The 25,082-nt window shown below is 36.5% G+C and overlaps 1 protein-coding gene across 3 annotated transcripts in view; it reads right to left on the bottom strand.

Moving 5' to 3' along the window:
• Nucleotides 1-25,082, bottom strand: part of OTOGL (otogelin like) — a 355,766-nt gene that overhangs the window by 44,785 nt on the left and 285,899 nt on the right. For all 3 annotated transcript variants that reach the window (XM_079936918.1, XM_079936917.1, XM_079936916.1), the window contains exons 29-37: nt 23,926-24,045; nt 21,190-21,306; nt 20,161-20,317; nt 19,462-19,488; nt 14,208-14,375; nt 12,177-12,455; nt 10,071-10,188; nt 5,767-5,846; nt 5,417-5,458 (exon numbers count right to left, since the gene is read on the bottom strand). In XM_079936918.1, the coding sequence (XP_079793044.1) occupies nt 5,417-5,458; nt 5,767-5,846; nt 10,071-10,188; nt 12,177-12,455; nt 14,208-14,375; nt 19,462-19,488; nt 20,161-20,317; nt 21,190-21,306; nt 23,926-24,045 (1,108 nt within the window). The remainder of the gene's footprint in view (nt 1-5,416; nt 5,459-5,766; nt 5,847-10,070; nt 10,189-12,176; nt 12,456-14,207; nt 14,376-19,461; nt 19,489-20,160; nt 20,318-21,189; nt 21,307-23,925; nt 24,046-25,082) is intronic.

Below are 25,082 nucleotides of genomic sequence, written 5' to 3' on the forward strand. Positions count from 1 at the left end.
AAACACGACGATCCAAAACCTATGGGATGCAGCAAAAGCCGTTCTAAGAGGGAAGTTTATAGCTATAAAAGCCTACCTCAAGAAACAAGAAAAATCTAAAGTAAACAACCTAACCTTACACCTAAAGCAATTAGAGAAAAAAGAACAAAAAACACCCAAAGTTAGCAGAAGGAAAGAAATCATAAAGAAAAGACCAGAAACAAATGAAAAAGAAATGAAAGAAACAATAGCAAAGATCAATAAAACTAAAAGCTGGTTCTTTGAGAAGATAAACAAAATTGATAAACCATTAGCCAGACTCATCAAGAAAAACAGGGAGAGGACTCAAATCAATAAAATTAGAAACGAAAAAGGAGAAGTTACAACAGACACCGCAGAAATACAAACCATCCTAAGAGACTACTACGAGCAACTCTATGCCAAAAAAATGGACAACCTGGAAGAAATGGACAAATTCTTAGAAAGGTATAACCTTCCCAGGCTGAATCAGGAAGAAATAGAAACTATGAACAGCCCAATCACAAGTAATGAAATTGAAACTGTGATTAAAAATCTTCCAACAAACAAAAGTCCAGGACCAGATGGCTTCACAGGTGAATTCTATCAAACATTTAGAGAAGAGCTAACACCCATCCTTCTCAAACTCTTCCAAAAAATTGCAGAGGAAGGAACACCCCCAAACTCATTCTATGAGGCCACCATCACCCTGATACCAAAACCAGATGAAGATACTACAAAAAAAGAAAATTACAGACCAATATCACTGATGAATATAGATGCAAAAATCCTCAACAAAATACTAGCAAACAGAATCCAACAACACATTAAAAGGATCATACACCACGATCAAGTGGGATTTATCCCAAGGATGCAAGGATTCTTCAATATACACAAATCAATCAATGCGATGCACTATTTTAACAAATTGAAGAATAAAAACCATATGATCGGGCTTCCCTGGTGGCGCAGTGGTTGAGAGTCCACTGCCGTTGCAGGGGACATGGGTTCGTGCCCCAATCTGGGAAGATTCCACATGCTGCGGAGCGGCTAGGCCCGTGAGCCATGGCCTCAGAGCCTGTGCGTCCGAAGCCTGTGCTCCACAACGAGAGAGGCCAAAACAGTGAGAGGCCCGTGTACCACAAAAAAAAAAAAACATATGATCATCTCAGTAGATGCAGAAAAAGCTTTTGACAAAATTCAATACCAATTTATGATAAAAACTCTCCAGAAAGTGGGCATAGAGGGAACCTACCTCAACATAATAAAGGCCATTTACGACAAACCCACAGCAAACATCATTCTCAATGGTGAAAACCTGAAAGCATTTGCTCTAAGATCAGGAACGAGACAAAGATGTCCACTCTCACCACTATTATTCAACATAGTTTTGGAAGTCCTAGCCACGGCAATCAGAGACAAAAAGAAATAAAAGGAATACAAATTGGAAAAGAAGAAGTAAAACTGTCACTGTTTGCAGATGACATGATACTATACATAGAGAATCCTAAAAATGCCACCAGAAAACTACTAGAGCTAATCAATGAATTTGGTAAAGTTGCAGGATACAAAATTAATGCACAGAAATCTCTTGCATTCCTATACACTAATGATGAAAAATCTGAAAGAGAAATTATGGAAACACTCCCATTACCACTGCAACAAAAAGAATAAAATACCTAGGAATAAACCTACCTAGGGAGACAAAAGACCTGTATGCAGAAAACTATAAGACACTGATGAAAGATATTAAAGATGATACCAACAGATTGAGAGATATACCATGTTCTTGGACTGGAAGAATCAATATTGTGAAAATGACTATAGTACCCAAAGCAATCTACAGATTCAATACAATCCCTATCAAATTACCAATGGCATTTTTTACGGAACTAGAAAAAATCATCTTAAAATTTGTATGGAGACACAAAAGACCCCAAATAGCCAAAGCAATCTTGAGGGAAAAAAACAGAGCTGGAGGAATCAGACTCCCTGACTTCAAACTCTACTACAAAGCTACAGTAATCAAGACAATATGGTACTGTCACAAAAACAGAAACATAGATCAATGGAACAAGATAGAAATCCCAGAGATAAACCCACGCACCTATGGTCAACTAATCTATGACAAAGGAGGCAAGGATATACAATGGAGAAAAGACAGTCTCTTCAATAAGTGGTGTTGGGAACACTGGACAGCTACATGTAAAAGAATGACATTAGAGTGGCTTCCCTGGTGGCGCAGTGGTTAAGAATCTGCCTGCTGGTGCAGGAGACACAGGTTTGAGCCCTGGTCCGGGAAGATCACACACGCCATGGAGCAGCTGGGCCCGTGTGCCACGACTGCTGAGCCCATATGCCACAACTACTGAAGCCCGTGAGCCTGGAGCCCGTGATCCACAACAAGAGAAGCCACCACAATAAGCATGCACACTGCAACTAAGAGTAGCCCACACTCTCCACAACTAGAGAAGGCCCGCACACACCAACGAAGACCCAACGCAGCCAAAAATAAATAAAATAAATAAACTATTTTTTTTAAAAAAAGGAATGAAATTAGAACACTCCCTAACACCATACACAGAAATAAACTCAAAATGGATTTGAGACCTAAATGTAAGACCAGACACAATAAAACACTTAGAGGAAAACAAAGGAAGAACACTGAAATAAATCACAGCAAGATCTTTTTTGACCCACCTCCTAGAATAATGGAAATAAAAATAAACAAATGGGACCTAATGAAACTTTAAAGCTTTGGCACAGCAAAGGAAACCATAAACAAGATGAAAAGACAACCCTCAGAATGGGAGAAAATATTTGCAATGAATCAATGGACAAAGAAGTAATCTCCAAAATATATAAACAGCTCATGCAGCTCAATATTAAAGAAACAAACAACCCAATCAAAAAATGGGCAGAAGATCTAAATAGACATTTCTCCAAAGAAGACATACAGATGGCCAAGAAGCACATGAAAAGCTGCTCAACCTCACTAATTATTAGAGAAATTCAAATCAAAACTACAATGAGGTATCACCTCACACCAGTTAGAATGGGCATCATCAGAAAATCTACAAACAACAAATGCTGGAGATGGTGTGGAGAAAAGGGAATCCTCTTGCACTGTTGGTGGGAATGTAAACTGATACAGCCACTATGGAGAACAGTATGGAGGTTCCTAAAAAAACTAAAAATAGAATTACCATATGATCCAGCAATCCCACTACTGGGCATATACCCAGCGAAAACCATAATTCAAAAACACACATGCAGGGCTTCCCTGGTGGCGCAGTGGTTGAGAGTCTGCCCGCCGATGCAGGGGACATGGGTTCATGCCCCGGTCCGGGAAGATCCCACATGCCACGGAGCGGCTGGGCCCGTGAGCCATGGCTGCTGAGCCTGCGCGTCCAGAGCCTGTGCTCCACAACGGGAGAGGCCACAACAGTGAGAGGCCCGTGTGCCACAAAAAAAAAAGATTGATGACTAATAAGAACCTGCTGTATAAAAAAACAAACAAACAAAAAGAAAAACAACTAATACTAAACTTTCGTTGGGTTATTTGTATGGAAATATGTTAATATAAATGATTCAGACATTACATGAAATTTCTAAAAATCTTATATGTTCTGGTATAATGTTATGTCATAATTCTAGTTATTACTTTAAAATGTTATCTCAGAAATAACTAAATTTCCTTGTCAATTGCATTATTATGAACTTTCATCAAATCTTTAACCGTGGTAATTTTTAAGTCTTTTGTCATTTACAGATAGTTCTTGGTGTACTCTGATGCTTTGCAAAAATGTTCCTATAAAAGGGTTTCATCTTCAAGGAAATCATGGAAAAGACTCTGACAAGTACAGGTTTCTGGTAACTGACTATACTGCTGAACTGAATGAATAAGCATTTTCAGAACTCTAATGGAAAACTGATGAATTCATAAAAGTGCTAACAAAAGATCAAGATGAAAAAAAAATTAATTACATGGGACTGAGTGAACTGGTGAGGATGATTATCATCTTTGTGACTTTCTGTTTGAATAAAAAAAAAAAAATCCCACAAGGACTCAGAGACAAAAACTATACAAATCAATTTTCACTTTAAAGTAAAGGAGCTGTTACAGTGGAGGATTACTGGACTGAATGTCAATATTATGACACAGTATGAGTGTGTTTCGTGTTTGGTAATTGCAATCATTGTTGCTTTTGTTGTGGTCACCCATTTACAATGCTTGGTGTCAGTTTATTTATCTCTTGTAAAAATAAAATACAGTGTGTGTGTGTGAAAAAAATAAAAATAAAATAATAAATATCATAATTAAAAAAAAAAGAATAGTAGTAATAGCGATGATTGTAGCGAGACTGTTATTTGGAAGATGTCACAGGACTTATTAAAATCCTCCAGTGATTCGCCACGGCCTTCAGAAAAAAACACAAATCCAACAACTTTCCTCATGGGCCGTTTGTGATCTGGCCTCTAAACATCTCTTCCAGACCATCTCTTGGCACAATTCCCCCACACCACACTCTCAAGGTGCGATGACCTGCTTGAAGCCCCTCTGTGTGACGGGTTCCCTCTCGGCTGCAGGCCTTTGCACGTGCACACACTTCCTCCTTCTAGCTATCCACCTCTGACCTTCTGTTAGCCAACTGAGACCACACGTCCAGAATAAGACCCCTCCTGCTTACCGCTTGGACTTACTCCTACCGTAATATCACAACAGCCTATGGACTTTTCGCTGTTTTAGGGTTGGAGCTGTGACTTGTTCACCATTCTCCCTTCCTCCCCCCTCCCCACCCCCAGTGTCAGAACAGTACCTGGCAGTGTTGACACTCAATGAAAGCTTGTCAAACATATTTAAAGAATAAATATCTGAATTTTTCTAAATTATAACCCCAGGAGATATAATACATTAGGTTTGTCAAGCCTCACTGTGAGTGGATTTATTCAATCCTTTCCTGAGGCAAGTTTCACAGTGAGGGAGCGAAGTGAGGGTTTGAGCCCAGAATGCCTCCTCCAGAGGCTGTGAGAGAACACAGGAATGAGAATAAAAGTGCTTAAAGGATGATTTCATTTACCTTAAAGTCTCTTCAGCGTCAACTTAGTCACTGTGAAAATTTAATCAGGATTTAGCAAAAGCTAAATTCTAGGCAAAAATGTGAGGGAAGTTCTTATTATCTATACTAACTGAAATGGGACAGAGGTGGACCAAATGTAGAAGCCATTCTGAAAATGTGGCTTGTTGATCCAGTGAACAGCTACTTAGTGAGACCAAAGTGACTGCTGGGTTCTCTCATGGATGGGATAGTACTAACACCAGTAGCTGTTTAGGAGTGCCAAGATTTAAATTACATGATGCTAAGTTTAATGTCTATAGTTGTAACGATACCTGTAAACATGGGTAGAGATGGCTTACCTGGAGAAATTAATGCTGGTTCTGTGGGAATCAGAGGTATGCCTACAAAGAAGCAAAGATACTCTTCTTTAATCTGTTTTGCTTAAAGTGAAGCCCACATAGTTCATATAAGGATGCTTAGCTTTAAGGAAAATATTTTGGGAGAGAGGTTGCAGAAGGAATGTGAGAGCAAAGACTTACGTGGTTTAGAAAGTAATTCAGAATCCAAAAACTTTGAAAAGGACAATGAATAAGAACCTCATGAAGGTTTATTGTCTGTCTAAAACTTCTGTTTATAGTCACTTGCCATCATATAAAAAATATTCAAGTATTTTACTTTTCAGAATAAGTGAAGTAAGGTTCACACTTACAGTCTTCTGGGTAAACACATTTGAGAGTGATTTCATCAAGGATCATAGTTTTAGGGCAGTAGGGCAAGCATCCTTCAACCCTTTAGATGAAAAAAAAATTAAAGTAAGAAAAAAATTTTCATATAAAAATATATTACATTTAATATAGGAAATTAAGATACAGTTTCCCTAAAATTCTTCTATTCTTCTTGTCAAGCACTAAGCAGTGCTCTGCTTGCTGTTATTCCATCATACCTCATTGTACGAAATCACAAGCTAGTGGATGATAAAGAAGTATTCATGATTGAGGCAGAATCTGAACACAGAATTTTCAAAACATACACTTATGTTTGGGACACACTAAGGCCATGTTCTATAATTGTGATTTTACTCTATGTTCATCATATCGTTACTTTCCTATACTCCCCAACATATAAGCAGAGAGACACACTCTTTGAATATCCATAAGGATGTTGGTAGAACAAAAACAGAATGTTCAGGGGCTCTGCCTGCTTATTATTAAGCCCTGAAGTCATTGAAAAGTAGTTAGAAATCTCTGGGTGGCAGAGATGGAGGTGGGACATGGTTGCTCTTCTCTGAGAACAGGGAAGGGGGATGGCAGAGGCTGCAGTTCTCAAGAGCCTCAGGGCCTGTGCCCAAAATAGTGGCCGTGCTCTGGGAGGAGGTGTTTGTATATGAGCCTAAGGAGACTGAGTTTCAAGCCCCAAAACGTCTGGTCTTGTGTGTGGCACATGAAATCAGGAGGCCCACATTTCAAGAAGCATGGGCTTGGGAATCGGGGACCAAAAACAGGCAGGACCATCCTGAATGCTTATCCTCTAAGGGAATGAAGCCAAGATAATGACTGAGGTAAAGTCTTCCTTCTCGTCCAGTTGGGGCTCAGAGTCCAATTTATTCTGATGCAAAAGAAATATATCCTTCATGTACAACCAATTATTAGATTCATACCTACTAGAGAGAATTACTGTACATATAGTTTAAAAAAGTCTTGCTTATCTGCCTCTCAAATACACCAGCAGGCTATGATACTATTTTTAATATTTTAAAACATTTCCATTGCCTTATCTATAAAGTAAAAGATTTGGACCAAAAACACAGCCCCTTTCCAATTCACTTGACACTAGGGGCACGTGTTGCCACCAGAGGGCACTCTTTCATGGAAGGAAATCCAAAACCAAGAAAAGCTAATTTCTCTTTTTAACAGAGACCCTTTGGCCATCTCTTGGATATTTCCTTCACAAATTTTTTTAAAAAACATTAACAGCTCAGCTTATAAGACCAATTATTTATTTCATAAAGTGAACTTAAATAATAAAATTTTAACCAGTATATGATATTCCTATCCTACTCTAAACTCTGTCAAGCAAAAAAGAAAAAAGTTACTAGATTACTGAAAATACTAGGGCCGGTTGATTATCCTCACATTAAATAAACATCATTTTTTATGCAACTGAATTATTCTGCAGTTGCTTTATGCAAGTCAAAACCACAGCTATCGTTTTAAAATCATCTTCCAAAACCCAGTGACTTGTTCCTTTAAAATGTCATCATGGTTGCACACAGCAGGGTCCTCTTTATTTTGTCATACAACTGGTAATCTAGTCAACTTCTGACTGAAAAATATGCCTCAGATGTAGAACAGTTCTTATAATAGGTATATTATGTAATAGGGATAGCTCTGCTTACATATGGGCTCTGTGGTATGCTAGTTGGCATCTTTTCTCATAAAAGTTCTCATTTCCACTAGATATTTTTATTTTCAACACTTGCTATGTGCCAGAAACTGAAATCATCTAGAACAAGCAGGATGGTTCTGCTGGGGACTTGAAGGAGGCGTGCAGGGCTATGTTGACACGCCAACTCAGTACTTGAGTCTCCCCTCAGGACGGCAAGTACCAGGGGGAGCCATAATGAGGTGCCTCAGCCCAGGGAACCGGAAGAAGTAGAAAGAAGTAGTGGTGAAGACAGAGATGAGAAACAGTTTGGCAGGGGGGAAGTTTCATGCCGAGTCTCTTCTCTGCGTTCTAACTATACCAAAAAAGAAACTTCGGGGGAGCTACAGACCAAACAAGGGAAGCACTGAGGATCTGGGTTCAACCACCCTGGAGACTGGGTATGCCACAAGAAATAAACTAGCCAAATGCCACTCCAAAATATAGCTCCATTTCCTCCCCAGTGCCAGGGCTGGACTTGCCCCTCTCTTTTTCTTCCTTCCTCCCCCACGTGCTCTCCTTCCTATGGGGCCCCTGTTATTTCCCCTCCTCCCGATGGCTCCCAGAAGAGACAGGAAATAGGTTTGTGAATGTGGGAGGTCCAAGTGAATGGTGAAGACTTCTTTTCAGAAAGAACTGGTTGTTTTTATTTTTAAGAAAATAAACAGAAATATCATTTCCTTCTCTCTGTTCCCATAGCACCTGTTACCCAACAGGATGTAGTTGTTCAAACTCTGGCTCTGCTGCCTGCAAACTGTGTGGTCTGAGGCAAGTTGCTTAACTTCTCTGTGCCTCGGTTTGTTTTCTCTTCTGAAAATGGGAATAATGAGATTACCAATTGTACAGCACTTAGCACAGCATGTGTCATGCTGTAAATACTTCAATGTGCTAGTTGTTGTGGTGGTTATTCCTCTAGCCCTCTTTCCCCTGTATTGTCAATTATTTGCTATTGTTCCTGTCTTCTTCCTAAAGACTGTGAGCTCCTTGAAATAAGGGCTACATCTCATTTACTCATATGTCAGAACCTTTTCTAGTGCCAGTGTTTGTTGTAGAGCAGAAGCTCATAAATGACTAATAGAAAATGATTCTTTTAAAAATATTCCCTCCTACTACTGTTGCATTTCTCTGTTCTCCTTTACAACAAAACTCCTTAAAAAAAAAAAAAAAAAGCTGTTACATTGCTTATCTCCATTTTGCCTCTTCCTATTCTCCAGATCACCAAATACAACGAACAATTTTCAGTTTGAAATTTAAAATCCTCAGAACCAAATTCCTGGCTTTTCCTCCAAACTGCTCCTCCTAACACCTTCCTTATCTTAGTAAATGGCAACTCAGCCCTTCCGTTAAATTGAAACCATTCGAGTTGATATTTGACCAGTTTTGACCACAAAAATGGCGATTTCATATGATTCTGAAACATACAAAATGCTGAGACCTGAACTGGAGTCCTTAACTCCTCTTTCTCTCATAACTGACCTTGACTCTATCAGCATCCCTTATGGCCGTAAGTTCAAAATATATCCAGAATCTGTTCACTTCCCACATAACCTCCAGGGCTACCAACCTAGTCAAATCCCCTTTATGTCTGTATTACTGCCCTGTTCTGCCCTTGTTCTTCCCCTCACCAAAAGTCAGTGTAATAGCCAGTGTAAACATTTTAAAAGATCCTGTCACTCCTCTGCCCAAAATACACCAGGACGTTACTCAGAGAAAAAGAGTCCTCAGGGCTTCCCTGGTGGTGCAGTGGTTGAGAGTCCGCCTGCCGATGCAGGGGACACGGGTTCGTGCCCCGGTCCGGGAAGATCCCACATGCCGCGGAGCGGCTGGGCCCGTGAGCCATGGCCGCTGAGCCTGAGCGTCCGGAGCCTGTGCTCCGCGACGGGAGAGACCACAACAGTGAGAGGCCCGCGTACCGCAAAAAAAAAAAAAGAGTCCTCACAACAGGCTACAAGGCCCTATATGATTCACCCACCACTACGATTCTCTGCTCTCTTCTCCTACCTCTCAATTTTGTTCACTTTGCTCCAATTAACTGGCCTCCTTGCTCATCCTCAAGCACACCAAACACATTCCCATCTCAGGACCTTTACACGTTTCTCAGATTGAGAGGCTCTTTCCCCAGATATCCACATGGCTAGTTCCCTCACTTCCTTCACATCTCTTACTAGATGTCACCTTGTCAGCCTATTCTTCCCTGACCACCCTACATTAATGAGCAAACACACACACACCTGCCTTATGCTCCCTTACCTTCCTTTATTTTTCTCCAGAATACATAAGTCCATCCTACAATATATTGCATTATATATATATTTACATTTTTATTTTTTATTCTCTGCCTCAATGCAACAAAATGTTTAAGCTGCAGAAAGGTAAATACTTTGTTCAATACTGTATCCCTAACAGCTAGAAGAACTGCTGGCATACAGCAGACCCTCAATAACTACTGCTTGAATAAAACAAAATAAATTCGTGAATGAGTATCTAGAACAAATTATTGTTAAGAATTTTTTTAATCTAAGAAAAAAAAATCACTGACAGCAGAATCTACTAATGCTAGAATCTGTTCATGAATGGTTAAACATGACTTACGGTGGAAGAAATTTACATGCTAGAGCTGCAGGGTCACTACACGTTTTAAAACAGGGAGTGGCACAAGGTTCATATCTCCATTCACACATCCTCCTGTAAGGCACTGCTGCCTGGATTTCTGGGGAAAAATGAAATTTAGATTGTGTACAAAAATGGACAGCTTGAAAAATAATGATTTATGATAGTAAACCTTTAGGGTTTGACCTTTCTTTGATTATAATGCTGTGGAAAAGACAGGGCTATGGGGAATAAAAAGCATTGTAACTGCTTGCTGATCAAAGCATTTCATACTCAGGTTGAATATCAAAATGTTAGTTTATCTTCCAAACATTTAAAAAAGCAAGAGGTGCAGGAGGCCAAGGAAAATTCTAAATCTTCTTCCTTTCTTTATGTTTAGTGGGTGTTCATTGATCTATGTATCATGATAATAGCATACACTTGTTTGGAATTTTATTTTTTGCAAAATAAATTTTTGTCCATAATTTTATTTTATCCTTGCAACAATCCTGTTGAGTGGGTATCACCTCCATTTTATAAATGAAGGAATTGAGGCTAAGAGGAGCCAAGTGACTTGCCAAATTCAAACAACTGGAAAAATGACAAGACCAAAGACATATTTATTGCCTGACATCAGACGTAAGGAAAACACTCCATCTTTGTTCTTCTCATAGAATTTAGCTCATTGCCTTGTACACGGTAAGTATTATCTAATGACAAAAATGAATGAATAGGTTTTAATAATACATGCTTGTAGTTAGAAAAACCTTCCTTGACTGAAGATCTTTCTCCTGCACACTCTGCTAATATTTTCCCCTTCCCACATCATAGACCAGTCCTTCTGCAGCAGTCCAGAACTATCTCTGAAGGAGAGAGCTCCATAAGGGAGAAAGTTCAGGAAGCAGGTTATGTTTCTTGGACTTCAGATATGGAATTCAATTCCAAGGTATGAGAAGGAAAATAAGGCTTTCTGGAAGGCATCTATGCATCTAAATATTAAAATACTCATTAGACCTGGGTTACTAGGATCATGGGGCATGAGAGAGGGTTGGTTCCAAGACTAGAATAAACCCCTAGTGTATCCTAGGTTTGGGAAGCCCACAAAGATGAGTTTCTGAGATTTTGATGATGCCATTGGCTGCGGTTGTCCAAAGCTCAGGTAAGGCCACTGGGTCTGGTTCTAATGCAGCAGATTTGTGTATTGGAGAGGAAATAAAGGCATGCAAAATTCAACTTTTAAGTAAATTCAAGTAAAAATATCACACTCACTCTATAGAATGTTGTATAGCCATGTCAGTGACTCTTTTTCTCATGAGTCCAGGAGCCCCATTCAATAGGCAAAAATTTGAAGCTTAGTTTGAATTTTCTAAAATCCAAAGAGATTTATAGAAATGTATCCACAACAAAAAAAGGCAAATGATAAGCTCTCTTAGACTGACTTAGAATCTGAGTCTGTTAGAATGAAAAAAATTTGTTTGGGAGACTCAAGGCAGATATCGAGCTCTTAGGTTTTGAAAATAAAGCATGACTTTTAAACACTGGATAAGTCAGTGAGGATTCCTCTCTGAAATTTAGAAAATTCAATAGCTATAGAACAGCAAGGATCTCTAGAAATAAGACCAGGATTCTGCTGAACCAGAAAAATCTTCTAGAGGTCAGTGGAACCAGACTCCGTAGTATTCAAAGAACAGAGGTAAACACATTGTCTTTATCATTAAGAATCAAACTATATGAGAAGTTGCCTTCTAATGAAGGAAAAGGTAGATACAAAACTAAACAACAAGGAGACATGGGTAAGTTCTGTTTCCAAAGCCCAGACAGCACTGAAAGTAATCATTGAGGCAATCATAAAAATAACATCATTTAAGGCTATTCTAAACAATTTACCACATTAACTTATGGGATACTACAACCCTATGAAGTAGGTATTATTATTTCTCCCATTTTACAGATGCATAAACTGAGAGGCAGAGAGGTTAAGAAACTTACTAAGGTCATAAAAGGTCATGCAACTAATTAAAAATGATTTTTAAATTAAAACCTAATAAATATTCTGTCATTATTTAAGTTACCTACTTAATCTGTATTTGAAGATCTCAGGAAACATACCTTCTATGCTGAAGCTACTTAAATGTTTAAATTCTTCAGAATCATCATATTTTGATGCTTTGGCACTAGAATCTGTCAATATGATGAAAAAGCCTTTCTTGCTGCATAACTCAAAAGCACTGTAACCAGGAATCCAGAGGTCCTGATGGTGAAAAAATGTGGCTCTCCGACGAAAGGCTGAATTCACCTCCCACAGTTTCAGAATAAGAGTGTCATCATCATGGACATAGAGAAAGTAGTTTGGCCTTTCAGCAGATTCCAAGGAAACAAGTGCCAATGCTGTAAAACAGAGCAGTGTTTGACAACTCCCTGGGTTCTCTGGAGAAGGCAGATCATCAGCACTGGCGTCATAAAATTCATTTATAAAGCTGACAAAAACAGAACTGCACAATTGTCATACATAGTTAATGCCAATCTCAAAGATTTCAGAAATGATTTATAAGATCTCTAAAGGAAAAAATAGTATTTTAATGCAATGCATAAAGTGACAGCTCCAAAAATAATCAGTCTTTGATAAGTTCCAATTTTTAAATAATTGATCATGTCTTTGGGCGAAAAAAAGAGGTATCAACTTAGGACCCCAGAATGTACAATTCCATACAAATAGTTGAACAGTTAATTGGACACACATTTGTACTTGCAAGCTTTAACATTTTCAAATGTACAAAATCTACAAATGGCTAAATTGGATGATAGAAAAGAAAACGAGAATAGAGAAACAGATCAATTTAAACATGGTGCTGCATTTCAATATCACTGGATTCTTAATGAGCAAATGTTCTTGCAAGTGATTTTACTGCATTAAGAAAAGACTATTTGCTCAACATTATTGTCTATTTCCCCAGAGATGATGAGAAAGCTAACGAACAACTACAAAGCATTTGAGAAGTGCCATGCTTTTTTGTTATGCACTTTAAAAGTTTCCCTTCTATTTATAAAACCCATGGCATAAGTTTCTTCATTGAGATTTTAGATTTAATTTCTTAAACCTTAATTTCTTTAGGTCTTAATTCCTTAATTTAAATGTACTAGGATTTTTCTATTAAAAAAATTAATTTTTGTACATCATACAATGAAGAGCTCTCTCAAATCCAATAAACGATTCCAAAGGCATTTATTGTGTCCTAAAACTTACAAACCCCTCTGCTGAGCACTGGAAGATGCGAAGAAAAATAAAAGATATTTTTATAAGAGAAAAAATATATAACTAATATATAAATTAGAACTTTAGACTGTGATAGGTGTTTTCACAGATTAAAAAGAATTAAAGGAGCTCTTTTTACAAGAATGGAGCAATTTATTTTAACTGGAAAATCAGGAGATTTCTCTGAATTAAGTGAAACTTAAGTCGGATTCATTCATTCAATAAATATTTCCTAAGTTTATAGAACACAACATGCATGGTTCTAAGCAGGGTAAGAATAGTAACAATGTAGCCTGAACATCATGGATCAGAAGGGGACACTAACCACCAGGCAGAACAAGTGCCAAGTGGATACGACCAGTATAGATGTACAGGGGCAAACCAGTAAGTGTGGGGCCAGGTACCACGACAGACAAGGCCACGTAAGAAAAACAGACCATCTCAATGACTATCTAGACTTTGATTTATGGTCTTAACTTAACTTGCTTGATATTAAATCACAACTTTTTTTCTTTAACTTTAATCTGGCATTAAAATCTTTCACATGTTAATTATCAGAAGACTATTTTTCAAAAATTTCAAATTAAGTTCTGTGATTAATGCTATGAAAACTGAAGCTGTGCTTTATTTGGGACCAAAAACTCAACCAAACAATTGCAATTCTAATTGCATCTATATATGCCAACAGATAAACAAAGAAATGATTTTATATACAAAAGAGAGAGCTAGTTCATACACCAGTGTCTTATGTTATTTCAAATCCTTTAGAGCACCTAGAAAAATGTCATAAACATATTAGATTCCCCAATTAATATTTACTGCATGAATAAATGAAAAAAGGTCAATGGAAAACTAAATTCTTACTTTCAGTTGGAAATTATACTTACACGATGCCTTATCTTTGAAAAGGCCTGGAGTGATCATAAAAGTAAAAAATAAATTGCCATGAATACTACTTCTTGGCAGAGAGAAAATGTTTCTACTGGTCATATTGATCCCCAGAATAAGGCCAGTCTGCCCATAACTTGCCAGCATATATGGTCCTTCTCCAAGCCCTAGTTAAATGCAAATGAGAGAATTATAAGTTGGCATAGGATTTTTACATTTCAAGCTGCCATTTCAATGGAATAAATTCTAATACCAAAAAATACTCCGAAAATTATTGAGCATTTAAACATTCATCAGTAACAAAATAACAACTCTTTTCAAAAAGAATATATTATATTGATTTGGAATATATACATATTTAGAATATGCAGTTTAGAATATATATATACATGACTGCGTATGTGTATATGTATATGTACATGTATACCTAGTGGTGATGGATAAAAGGTTGACTTAAGCTTTCTAGACCTCAAATTTTCTCACCTATTTGAAGATGTTTGTCTAGGTAACCTTTCACTCTAATATTCCAAGACTCTAATCTACTCGCAATAAACTTAAGCTTAGTTCTATCAATGGTAAGGTATTTTGATAGTCTTCTAAAAATTATCTCTCCTTAATAGGTTGCATTACATTAACACAGAATTCACAGACATGATATACAATATTTTACTATTTGGGGGATTACTGAATTTCATCAGTGAGGTATGTCTATAAAGAAGAAAATAAGATGATGCTGAACAGAGAAGCCAAATGTCATGTTACTTATGCTGTCCTTTCCATACACTTCAATGGTTTCATATAAAGTGAAAAATACATACTATAGTTAAAAAAAACTACTTAGTGTAGAACCAAACCTGAAACTCAGTCAAAGTAGTATTCCTACAAACTTCATCTTATAAAGAAAACTATATAAATTAATTTTAAAATTCACTAATATTAAAAATAAACTGATGCGTTAAGTTTTATGATAACGTCAGTTTACCTTCAATCCAATCTCTATGACGTTTAATGTTTTAAAATAAGTGAGGTACTATAAAACTTTGAGGTTTCTTCTGAATTATCTAAATTACATAATTATCAGCTGTGTACTTTTACAGATATATGTAGATATTTACGTTGTAGTTATGTAAAATGCTAATATAGGTGCAATAGGTGGTTTCAGAAAAGAACAATCTGGTTGCTCTAAGTAAATTTCACTTTTCCTCTTTTCTCCAATTTTTATCTCAAGGACAGTTTTCCTTTCCCAGACTACTCTTAAGATGGATGGAAAAAAATTCAAAGAAACCCACAACCTGGGTTTTTCCCCTTTCAGGATGAAAACGAAGCCTAAGAGAAGGGGAGAAGATAATTGGATTAGAGGGTTACAAAGTCTCCCAAACAGGAAGGAGAGCAAGAACCAAAATTTCCATCATGAGGAACAGGAGAAGGTAGGGATTATAGGATGAATCTTCAAGTGCTGTCCCATCCACTGAGTCATCAGCTGAGACACTTCACCACTGAGCAGCTAGGGTCACCTCTAAGCCATGGGGAAGGAGCTTTAGGAGGGACTCAGACACCCTGAGTGCACATGGAGCTTTGAAAACCTCTGCCCCCCCACACCAAGATGGAACTGAGCAGATGCAGGAAGAATTTCGCTATGAGCCTGGCAGCAATGGACTCCTCACCACTGTTACAAATATATACCCTGCACAGTTTCTCTATGAGCCAAAGTCTACAACACCCAAGAAAACTATATCATTAGTCTCCACCACCTACTAGCTCATTTTCTAGGGAAGACAAGAGCAACATAAACTTCCAAGATGAAAATATACACCAATTTAGATTTGTGTGAATATGTAAATAATGTACAAATAGGTATATAAACATGTAAATCATGAGATTCAATTCAAAATGAAGACGACATATACAACTACAGCTTGTGGGCTTCAAGCACCCTCACAGATGTCCAAGAGAAGAACAGGAGAAAGGAGATAGACCACTAAACAAAATATTCTCTCCCCTACTGCACAAGTACCTTCCTACAGCAACCTGAAGAGACAACTGTCATCTGAGAAATCCATTTGTATAAAAATCGAAAGCTCCTGAATTGATTCCCAGTCGATGGATATCTTGTGTCTAAATTGTTTTCCTGCATTTTCACTAGCAATTGAGGGACAAAAGTCACTGACTTTATCATTAATTTTCTGCAGGGAGAATTATAATTTCACTGTCTACTAAAAGCAATCATTTCCTGTAGTTATTATTTAAGCACAGTATTAAGAATATCTGATCTAATAAAATCACTCTAAACTTAAAACTTGCACAACAATTTTTAGCAGGATCTTGAAGTCTTAACTCCCTACAGCAATAGAACATTTATATTTTTAGCAAATGCCATAAAAATGAAGATACTAGAAACAGTCATTGTGTGAAGGATTATTGAACTTATCTCAGTAGTAACCTCTGAATTTTCCTACTTTAAAAATTTTTTTCCTCCTACAGAATCACAATCATTTATCTCTGCATTTGCTTTGAATAATTTAAGTATTTTAATAACATAGTGTCCAGAGAAAAATGCCAGCTATGAATGTCCAAAGAAGACTAGGTAAGTTTACAATAGTTGTGAAATTATTTGAGATGAAACAAATGAAGAATGCTCATTTAAAACTTTTTTCTTTTTATTACTATCAACAACTTCCACAATTCTTTATTCCCATTCAATTATCTACCTTGATCACGTTACTTTCACAACTCTTCCTCTCTTTGGCAGGTTGACTCTGTTCCCTATTACTTTGATCATAGGAAACAGAATCTCTGTCTCTCGTGGGTCTCATGAAGGCCGAACGCCCCGTGTTCACCCTCTGAATACTACCAATACAGTATTACAAATGAAACTAGAAGAACTGGTTTGAAGAATCTTGTAACACATTAGGAAAAAAAACCATCAGTACAAGTGCAGCAGACTTATTGACAAAAAGCAAAATGTACCAAGCAGTAAGAGGCAGAAATTCAATATTCATAGAAAATTCTGCTTCTGTTTCCAAGGGCCTGCTGAAGGAACGCCAGAAAGTACAAAGGCACAGATGGAGATTTTCACAGCAGAACTGTGTGAGGAAGGAATTCTTAAGCGAGGAAGTTATTGGAGCGTTTTCTCAACTTGCTGTCTGTGTACGTTGTGTACAGCATATGATAACGACGTGCGGTGATCATTCCTAGACTAGGATGTGCTAACCATAACTAGGCAGTGTAGCATGGAGATCAAGCTTGTGGGTTCTGAACTTAGATTGTTTATAAATCCATTTACCACATTTTGGCTAAACGACTTTGACCAAGTTATTTAATTCACCTATGCCTCAATTTCCTCCTTTGTAAGTGTTAATAATGATAATAATAATGTTATGTCTTTCAGGCATATTTTGAAGCTTAAATTATATGATATAGGTATAGTTAACACAACAAAAGCCATTTTTATTATTAGGTACTTAATATTAGGCAATCAGTCTCATCTTAAGCATGGAATCCAAAGGATTGATGTGGAGTGGGTGTGGTGCGGGAAATATGTTTAGTTTAGATTTTCTTTAACAAACACAGAATTTTTTAAATGTGGGATTTTTTTCCTCTTCAAACTTCCAAAGATATAACAGAAACAACCAAAGACTAAAATGTCCATTTTCTTTTTAATTCATCATCTCTATTTTACTAAAATTTTCTGGCTTTCTTTGTACTTTTACAGCTGACAGATTTCTTCCTGGCTCAATAAGTCATGGAAAATACTTTGCATTGGTTGTTTGGTTTTTTTCTTTAATAGATCAGCTTTCCTATAACTGTTACTCTAACCTACTCATCATGGGTTTTTGTCCAGTTACCGTCAAAGTGGACACTTCCCTGGATCATTTTATTTGTCTGAATTAGGTTTAAGTGGCTACGCCTTCCTCATTAAATAGGTTTGACAAAAAGCAGGCTTCAATTCTGCTAATGTCTGGCATTTTCAATGAGGATATAATTCTCTGTCTCTTACATCTATGCCTTAGTTTTAGGCAGCCCCTCCTCTTAGACTTCCCATTGCAAATCTGAATGCTTGGGAGACTAGATTTTCATTATTACTAAATCAGTAAGTTCTCATTCTGATAAGATATAAATAATTATTTTGCCTAAAATGATGGCTAAATAAATTCCTATATTATAGTTTGTTTCTTTGATTTCCACAACACAATAAAAGTTTGAATAATGTCCATATTTATTCATAATGGTAAAAGGTATACGTTTGGTATATATCTTTCATCCTTTTAACCTAAAAACTTAGCTAGCTTTACTCATTCATTCATTCATGTTATTCAAAAACTACTGAGAGCCTCCTAGGTGCTGAGAACTTAGTTACAACACTTTTATTTTAAAGGGAATAAATTTTAGCACAAATACTTAGAAATTTAGATACATTTTAGAAGGCAATGGCTTTCATTGAGTCATACAGTTGGCACTTAAACAACATGGGTTTGAACTGTGCAAGTCCACTTATACGCAGATTTGTTTCAAGAGTAAATACTACAGTAGTACACATCCATGGTTGGTTGAATCTGAAGATGCAGAATTGCAGATAACACAGGGTGACTATAAACCATACATGGATTTTCATTTTTTTTTTTTTTAGTTATAACAGCACCATTTAATAAGGCTTTATTTTGTTCCAGCAGTATAGGTGACATACAGTGTCTCATCTAAGCTCACAACAAACATAGAAATAAACAAAATAATTAAACTTAAATGACTTAACCAGGTTCACAATGTTCATACGTGACAGAGAGTGGACTCTAATCCAGATCTGACTTCAGCTGCAGTTAATGACAACCACACTATAGCTTTTGGTTCCCAGCAGAGGTAGTGCGTTATTAGAAGACCACTAAATCTCCATTCAGAAAGTCCTGGAAACTGTCCTGTGACTCAGCCCAGGGGACTCAGCTCTACCTCAGTTTCCTTCTTACGTCTCTAATCCTTCCTGGCTCACTTGCCATTCCCTAAATGTATACGTTCCCAACTTCCTACCTTCAGACTGTATCTTCTTCTCCTGAAAATCATCTTTTCCTCTCTACACAGCCATACATGGATTTTCAGTTGCACAGAGGGTTGGCGCCCCTAGCCCCCTCCTTGTTCAAGGGTTAACTGTATGCCAAATTATGAACTCTTCATACCTTGTTCCCAGCAAACTTGTTCAAGAATTTTGAATCTGAAGATATATTTAATAGAATACTATAGTGATATTCTTTAAATGTCACATACCTTCATTGTAATAGTCACAATCGAGTGCTAAAAGGAAAAAAGAAGAAATGTTAAACTAAATAAGGATCTCACCACTTATCTGAATATATGCAAGATATGATTTATCAATGACAAAGTGAAAGAACTCAGAACGACATCATTATTTGCGAGTTTTCTCTGAGCAAAGAGGATTCTTTAAGAGTGCTCTGTAATAATTCATTAAATTTCCTAAGATTATTTTATAGGTAGGCAAATATATCTGCCAATTTATAGATGTCCACTGAAAGTGTTAAAATCATAAGCTGTTCATCAGATGACTTACTATCTACACAAGTAAATGAAAAGTTTAGAGTCAAATCTGAACGCAAATTCAAAATGATGTTTTTAAAACTATGTCTCTTATCATTAGAACAGTGGAATTTCATAGCCATAAGAGAAATAGTCATAAACAGTATCTCTGAAAATGGTATGTAAATAATTTGTAGTTCAAATGTTACAGTCATAACAGTCTAACACAGAACAGAAAAACTTACTTCAAAGTTTCTTTTATAAATCCTTTAGCTATACTACAATTTATCTGCATTGTCAAAAGAATATAAAATTTACTCATCTTAAAGAAATTCTATTTCCATGAGTCCATGGTATCGCTTCTAAGATAAGACAATATGAATCTCTTCATAAGGTTCCCACCTAATGATGATGCCCTGAGAGGATACTCACAACAAATAGTAGATGATCTCCAGTGAACAGAAACCCCTTCCTGACAACACTTGTACGCATACGCTGCTACACTTGTGCATAAACATTCACAATCCCCACCAAGGTTACAGTTACACGTGTCTTCATGACAATTTTTGGCAAAAGAAGTAACATCAATCTGAAAATGAAGTGAAAGATAAATTAATTTCAAAAACTACTAACTACAACTGATTAAAATTCAACCTTCTAAAAGAAAACTAACTGGTAGATTTTCAAAATTTGCTATTATCAGCTTAACACTGCCACCTAGAGAGTTCTCAATATCTCAAACTTCTATTCATCCAAAGGAATTTATTAGGCAAATGTAAGATCAAAGAACTAGCAACACAGGTAACGGGACTAACAAATATAACTTCAACATCTGCAATACAACAGATAAATATCTGTAGAAGCTCATTGTTTCTTTACTGGCATATTCGCATGGCATTAAAAGAATGTTCTACTTACAAATGTACTTTTGCTTAGCTTTGAATAATATCTTAAACTATTTTTACAACTTCTATTGGAACCTAAAATTATTATGTTGGAAAGACATTTTAAAAGTTAAATTTCTAAATAAATTACATTCAATCTTGGGATGTGCTTCTAAAACCATTTTAAATGTGTCACTAATAATACTTTTAAACTATACTTTGGGTTAAGGAGAAGAATGCCCATTTGGTAGTGTCATCTGAAGAAAAACAAGCATTTATGGCTTTGATCAGTCATTTATGGCTTTGATGATGGACGTAAAAATGTTTCATAAACTGAAATAGATCATTAACAAGCATTATATACGCTGTTAAATAAGATGGAGTCAGGAAGAATGTAAATCAACTAAATGTGTCAGTGCCACAGAAAAACAAACTCCCAAATTTGTCTTCCTAACAAGGGTTAGGTAGTATACCTGAAAAGCCAATGGGTAGCTAAATTATTTGTCCTGTTCATCTCAATATTATAAATACAGCAGTACTTGTTTAAATTGGAAAGTTTAGTAAAGCATTCATTTACCACATTGCGACAAGGAGCAAAAACATCACTGTACAAAATGGAGCATTCTTTCTTGGCATAAGGAAATTTGTTTTGATGTGCCTCACAGGGTTTAAATAATTCAGTTGGGGTTTCACACTGCGGAAAAAGAGAAAAGAATGTTTTTAAGGGGTGATTTCTGAAGCTGAAACCAGAGTAACCTAATCTGACTTCATCCACCACAATCATACCTAATATATTCACATTCTTCTGGACAGACTTTACCTAAAGCACCTGTGCTCGGCCAGCTCAGTGTTAATAGTATATATTATCTTTGAAAGCAACTAAATTTACTATTAAAATCATGAAAATATTAGAGAGTGAAGGTAAATCTTTTTTAAACTGTCAAGTGCAGCATTACATGACTAAAAAAATTGCCTAAGCAAATTATTCTCTTTCCTTTAATTTTCACGTCCTTCATTTCTGTCACAAGCCATCCTCTGAGGAGTTGCATACACTCAAGTGTCTACAGGCTCACCTCCCACATACTAAACAATTCGGTCTCTGCCTCTTCTAATCCACCTCCCTGAAACTGGCCTGGAGAAGGCCATCATTGATATCGTTACTAAAAATAAAGGCAACTTTTCCATCTTCATCTCACTTGCCCTTTCGCTGTCTTTGATTCTGTTTCATACTTTACCCTTCTTACATGTCTCTCATGTGTTTCCGGTGGCACCACTAGGGTTTCCTCCTAGTTCATTTGCTGCCACTCTTCATCCTCCTTCCACCTCCCTTCTCTGCAAGACTTGACCTTCAAATCTCTATTTTTTTCATTCTATACACTTCTCATGCCTTCAGCAACCTGAATATGATAGTAACTACCAAATCCATATTTCCAGCCCATATCTCTTTTCTGAGATCTCAAAAACTGGGACATTTCCACATAAATATCTGTCACTTCTCTCTCAACACATTCTAAAATGTAGTTATCTTACACCATTGTCCTGTCCCCACTGTCCCCTACCACCCACCTTCCTCTGTGCCCTGTCTCCTGGAAGAGCACCAGTGTCTATGCAATAAGCCAGGAAGATGGGAGGCATTCCTGAATTCTCCAAATTCATCTTTCCTTATACAGTCCTTTCAACAGATGCTGATGTTTCAGATGTCTCTCAGACTTAGATAGTTTTCTAAATCTTCACTGATTTAACATTTCTTAGCTGGATTATAAGAGCCTAACTAATTTAGGGCCTTCGAGTCTAGATCCTAGCACACATATTTTGCAGCTTCATATTTTGCATTCCAGCCATTCCCTACTTCAAACCTTCCACCACAGCCATATTGAACTTCTTAAAATTCCTGTTAGGCACCATACTCACTCCAGTCTTCCTGACACGTTCTAAAGGGATGCTCCCTCCTTTGCTGCTGCACTCTTTCCCATCATCTTCACTTGTATAGCTCTTATGAGTCTTGTAGGAGTCAGCTCAATGGCACCTTCTTGGGGAACCTTCCTTTGACCATCACGAACTCCATGCTGTATACATCTCTATCCAAGCACCTGTCTCATATTTCCATTGTTAAGTTTTTCTACCTCGTCTGCTAAACTAGACTCTAAATTCCTAAGGGCAGTGGCTATGTTTTAATAATATTATGTGTTCATATATCCTGGAAAACATTAAGTGCTAAATAGAACTTACTGAATGAATTTTTTTTTATTTTCAGCTTTGTCCATTAGGTATTAATGAGTCTAAAATTCTTTGATGAGTCCAAATATTTAAGTATTATTATAAATTAGATATTCCTTAATTCATTTTATATTTTAAAAAATAAAATCTTTATACTTTCCAATGTAGACCACTATGAAATATACTGCTTAAATTTTACTAAATTGGATGAATGTTTAACCCCAATCCCCTTTTATTTTTATAAAAAGATTTAGATATATTAGTAAATTAGGCAAAATAGTAAGGCAACTAACCAAACAGTAACCAACCAGGAAATTGTAGTTGCAGACACTACTTTCAGTTAGAAAAAAAAATAGGTTAAAAAAAAAAGTAGAAGAAAAGAGTAGAACAAATTTCCAGTTTGACTGTTTTCTGAGTTCAGCATTTCTCAGATTGTGTCCCATAGAAAACTATTTCCTTGATAACTAATACACAAAAATGTAAGTTCTGTGTCAGTAAGTTCGGGAATCCCTTCAAACACATCCCTCCCTTAGAGGAATATAACGCCTCAAGAAATCCTTCAAAAAAGAAATATGCCTGACTTAATTTATTTTAACGGCTCCCAAAGGTAAGTTGGCCACAAATCCACTCCCTACCCCTCCCCATCCCACATCCAGCCATGTCTGGAGAGCAAATGTTAAGAAATACTGCCTTCATTTATCCATTACCTTGAGTTGACAAAAGATACATCATTAGAAATACAAATAAAGAGAATTTTGCAGTGAAAGGAAAAGCATGAGATTAGAAGATGTGAATTCGAAAGTCACTCCTGCGGCTTTCTGGATATATAATATTAGACAAGTCATTTAACCTTCCTGAGTCTCAATTTCTTCATCTATAATATGGAGTCAACACCCTTTACATTATAAGACTGTCACAGGATTACATGAGAAATTAAATGTGAAAGTAGTTTGAGTTTGTCAACTATGAATTACTGCACAAATATTACATAAAATAGTATTACCTAAATAAATTTTTCTGCAAGGATAAAATGTTTTAGTGGATAAATACAACAAAAAATATTTGTTTAGTTCTAAAATACATATATTCCACTTACCTGTCCTAATGCCCAACTATCTCCAAATACCTGGGCATTTCTCACTTCTAAGTTATTGGATGTGGTCATATCATTTGAAGTACATTTGTCAAAGTTTCCACATAATCCTGATAATTTGCCCTAAAGTAAAAGAAAATTATCATGAAATATTCTATATTCATTTTAACATTTAAGAACTAATATTCACTGAAATTTTCAAGAGATTTAAAATAGACATTTTAAGAATTTCCACAATAATCATTTTAAAAATGTTTCAAGAAGGTGGAATTTCATGTCTATTTAATTATATTTAACAGTTATTTTAGATTCTCAAAAATGTTTTTCCATACCGCAAAGTTTATCTAGTCACACTTACCATTGTATTAGTATTGATATAACTAATAATATAAGTAACTTGGAAAAGTATAATACAAACACTACAGTATTTGTACAAGTATAATACAAACATTACAGTATATGTCTGAGTGTGTATATACAAATATGTGTATATATATACATATTCTGTGTATATTTACATATTTACATTTTAATGATGAAAGATCCACTTCCTATTATGTTTAAGGTTTTCTAAGACTATAAATGTTGAAACCATAGAAATAATTTATCTTTCTTTAGGTCGTACTTTGAAAAGCCAAAACACTCAAAGCATAACTTTTAAAGAAAACGTTAACTCTATATTCATATACCATGCCACCATGAGACACAATAAATGAAATCCACATCTTACCTAATTTTTATAAAGTTTGTTATGGGTTATGCAGTGGTTACTGCAAGTGCCATATGGATTATCCACATCAACAATGTCCACTGCATTTTCTCAAATAATGTGAAAAACTTTTCTCTTGGGGAGGGAGGTGGATTAAGAGTACAGGGAAGAACGAGATTCCAAAAGCAATGAAAATCCTCCTTAAGCTTTGAAATTAAACAAACTGACCTCTCCCCTCATGTACTGAAGAATGGAATGCAGCCCTTTGTTAATGGTAAAGTTGGCTGCCCATGCCTCCAGCAAAGCTGACAATAACCTTGGGATTGCAACTGCCAAGGCCACTGCTTACCATGGTGCCTCTGCTCTCAGAAGCCGCAATACCTATTCAAAGACAGTGGCCTCTTCTGCTACTGCTCATCCCAAAATTTAAGGCAGCAGTAAAAGTAAGGGA

This window comes from Stenella coeruleoalba, assembly GCF_951394435.1.
Source record: "Stenella coeruleoalba genome assembly, chromosome: 11".
Taxonomy (NCBI): Eukaryota; Metazoa; Chordata; class Mammalia; order Artiodactyla; family Delphinidae; genus Stenella; species Stenella coeruleoalba.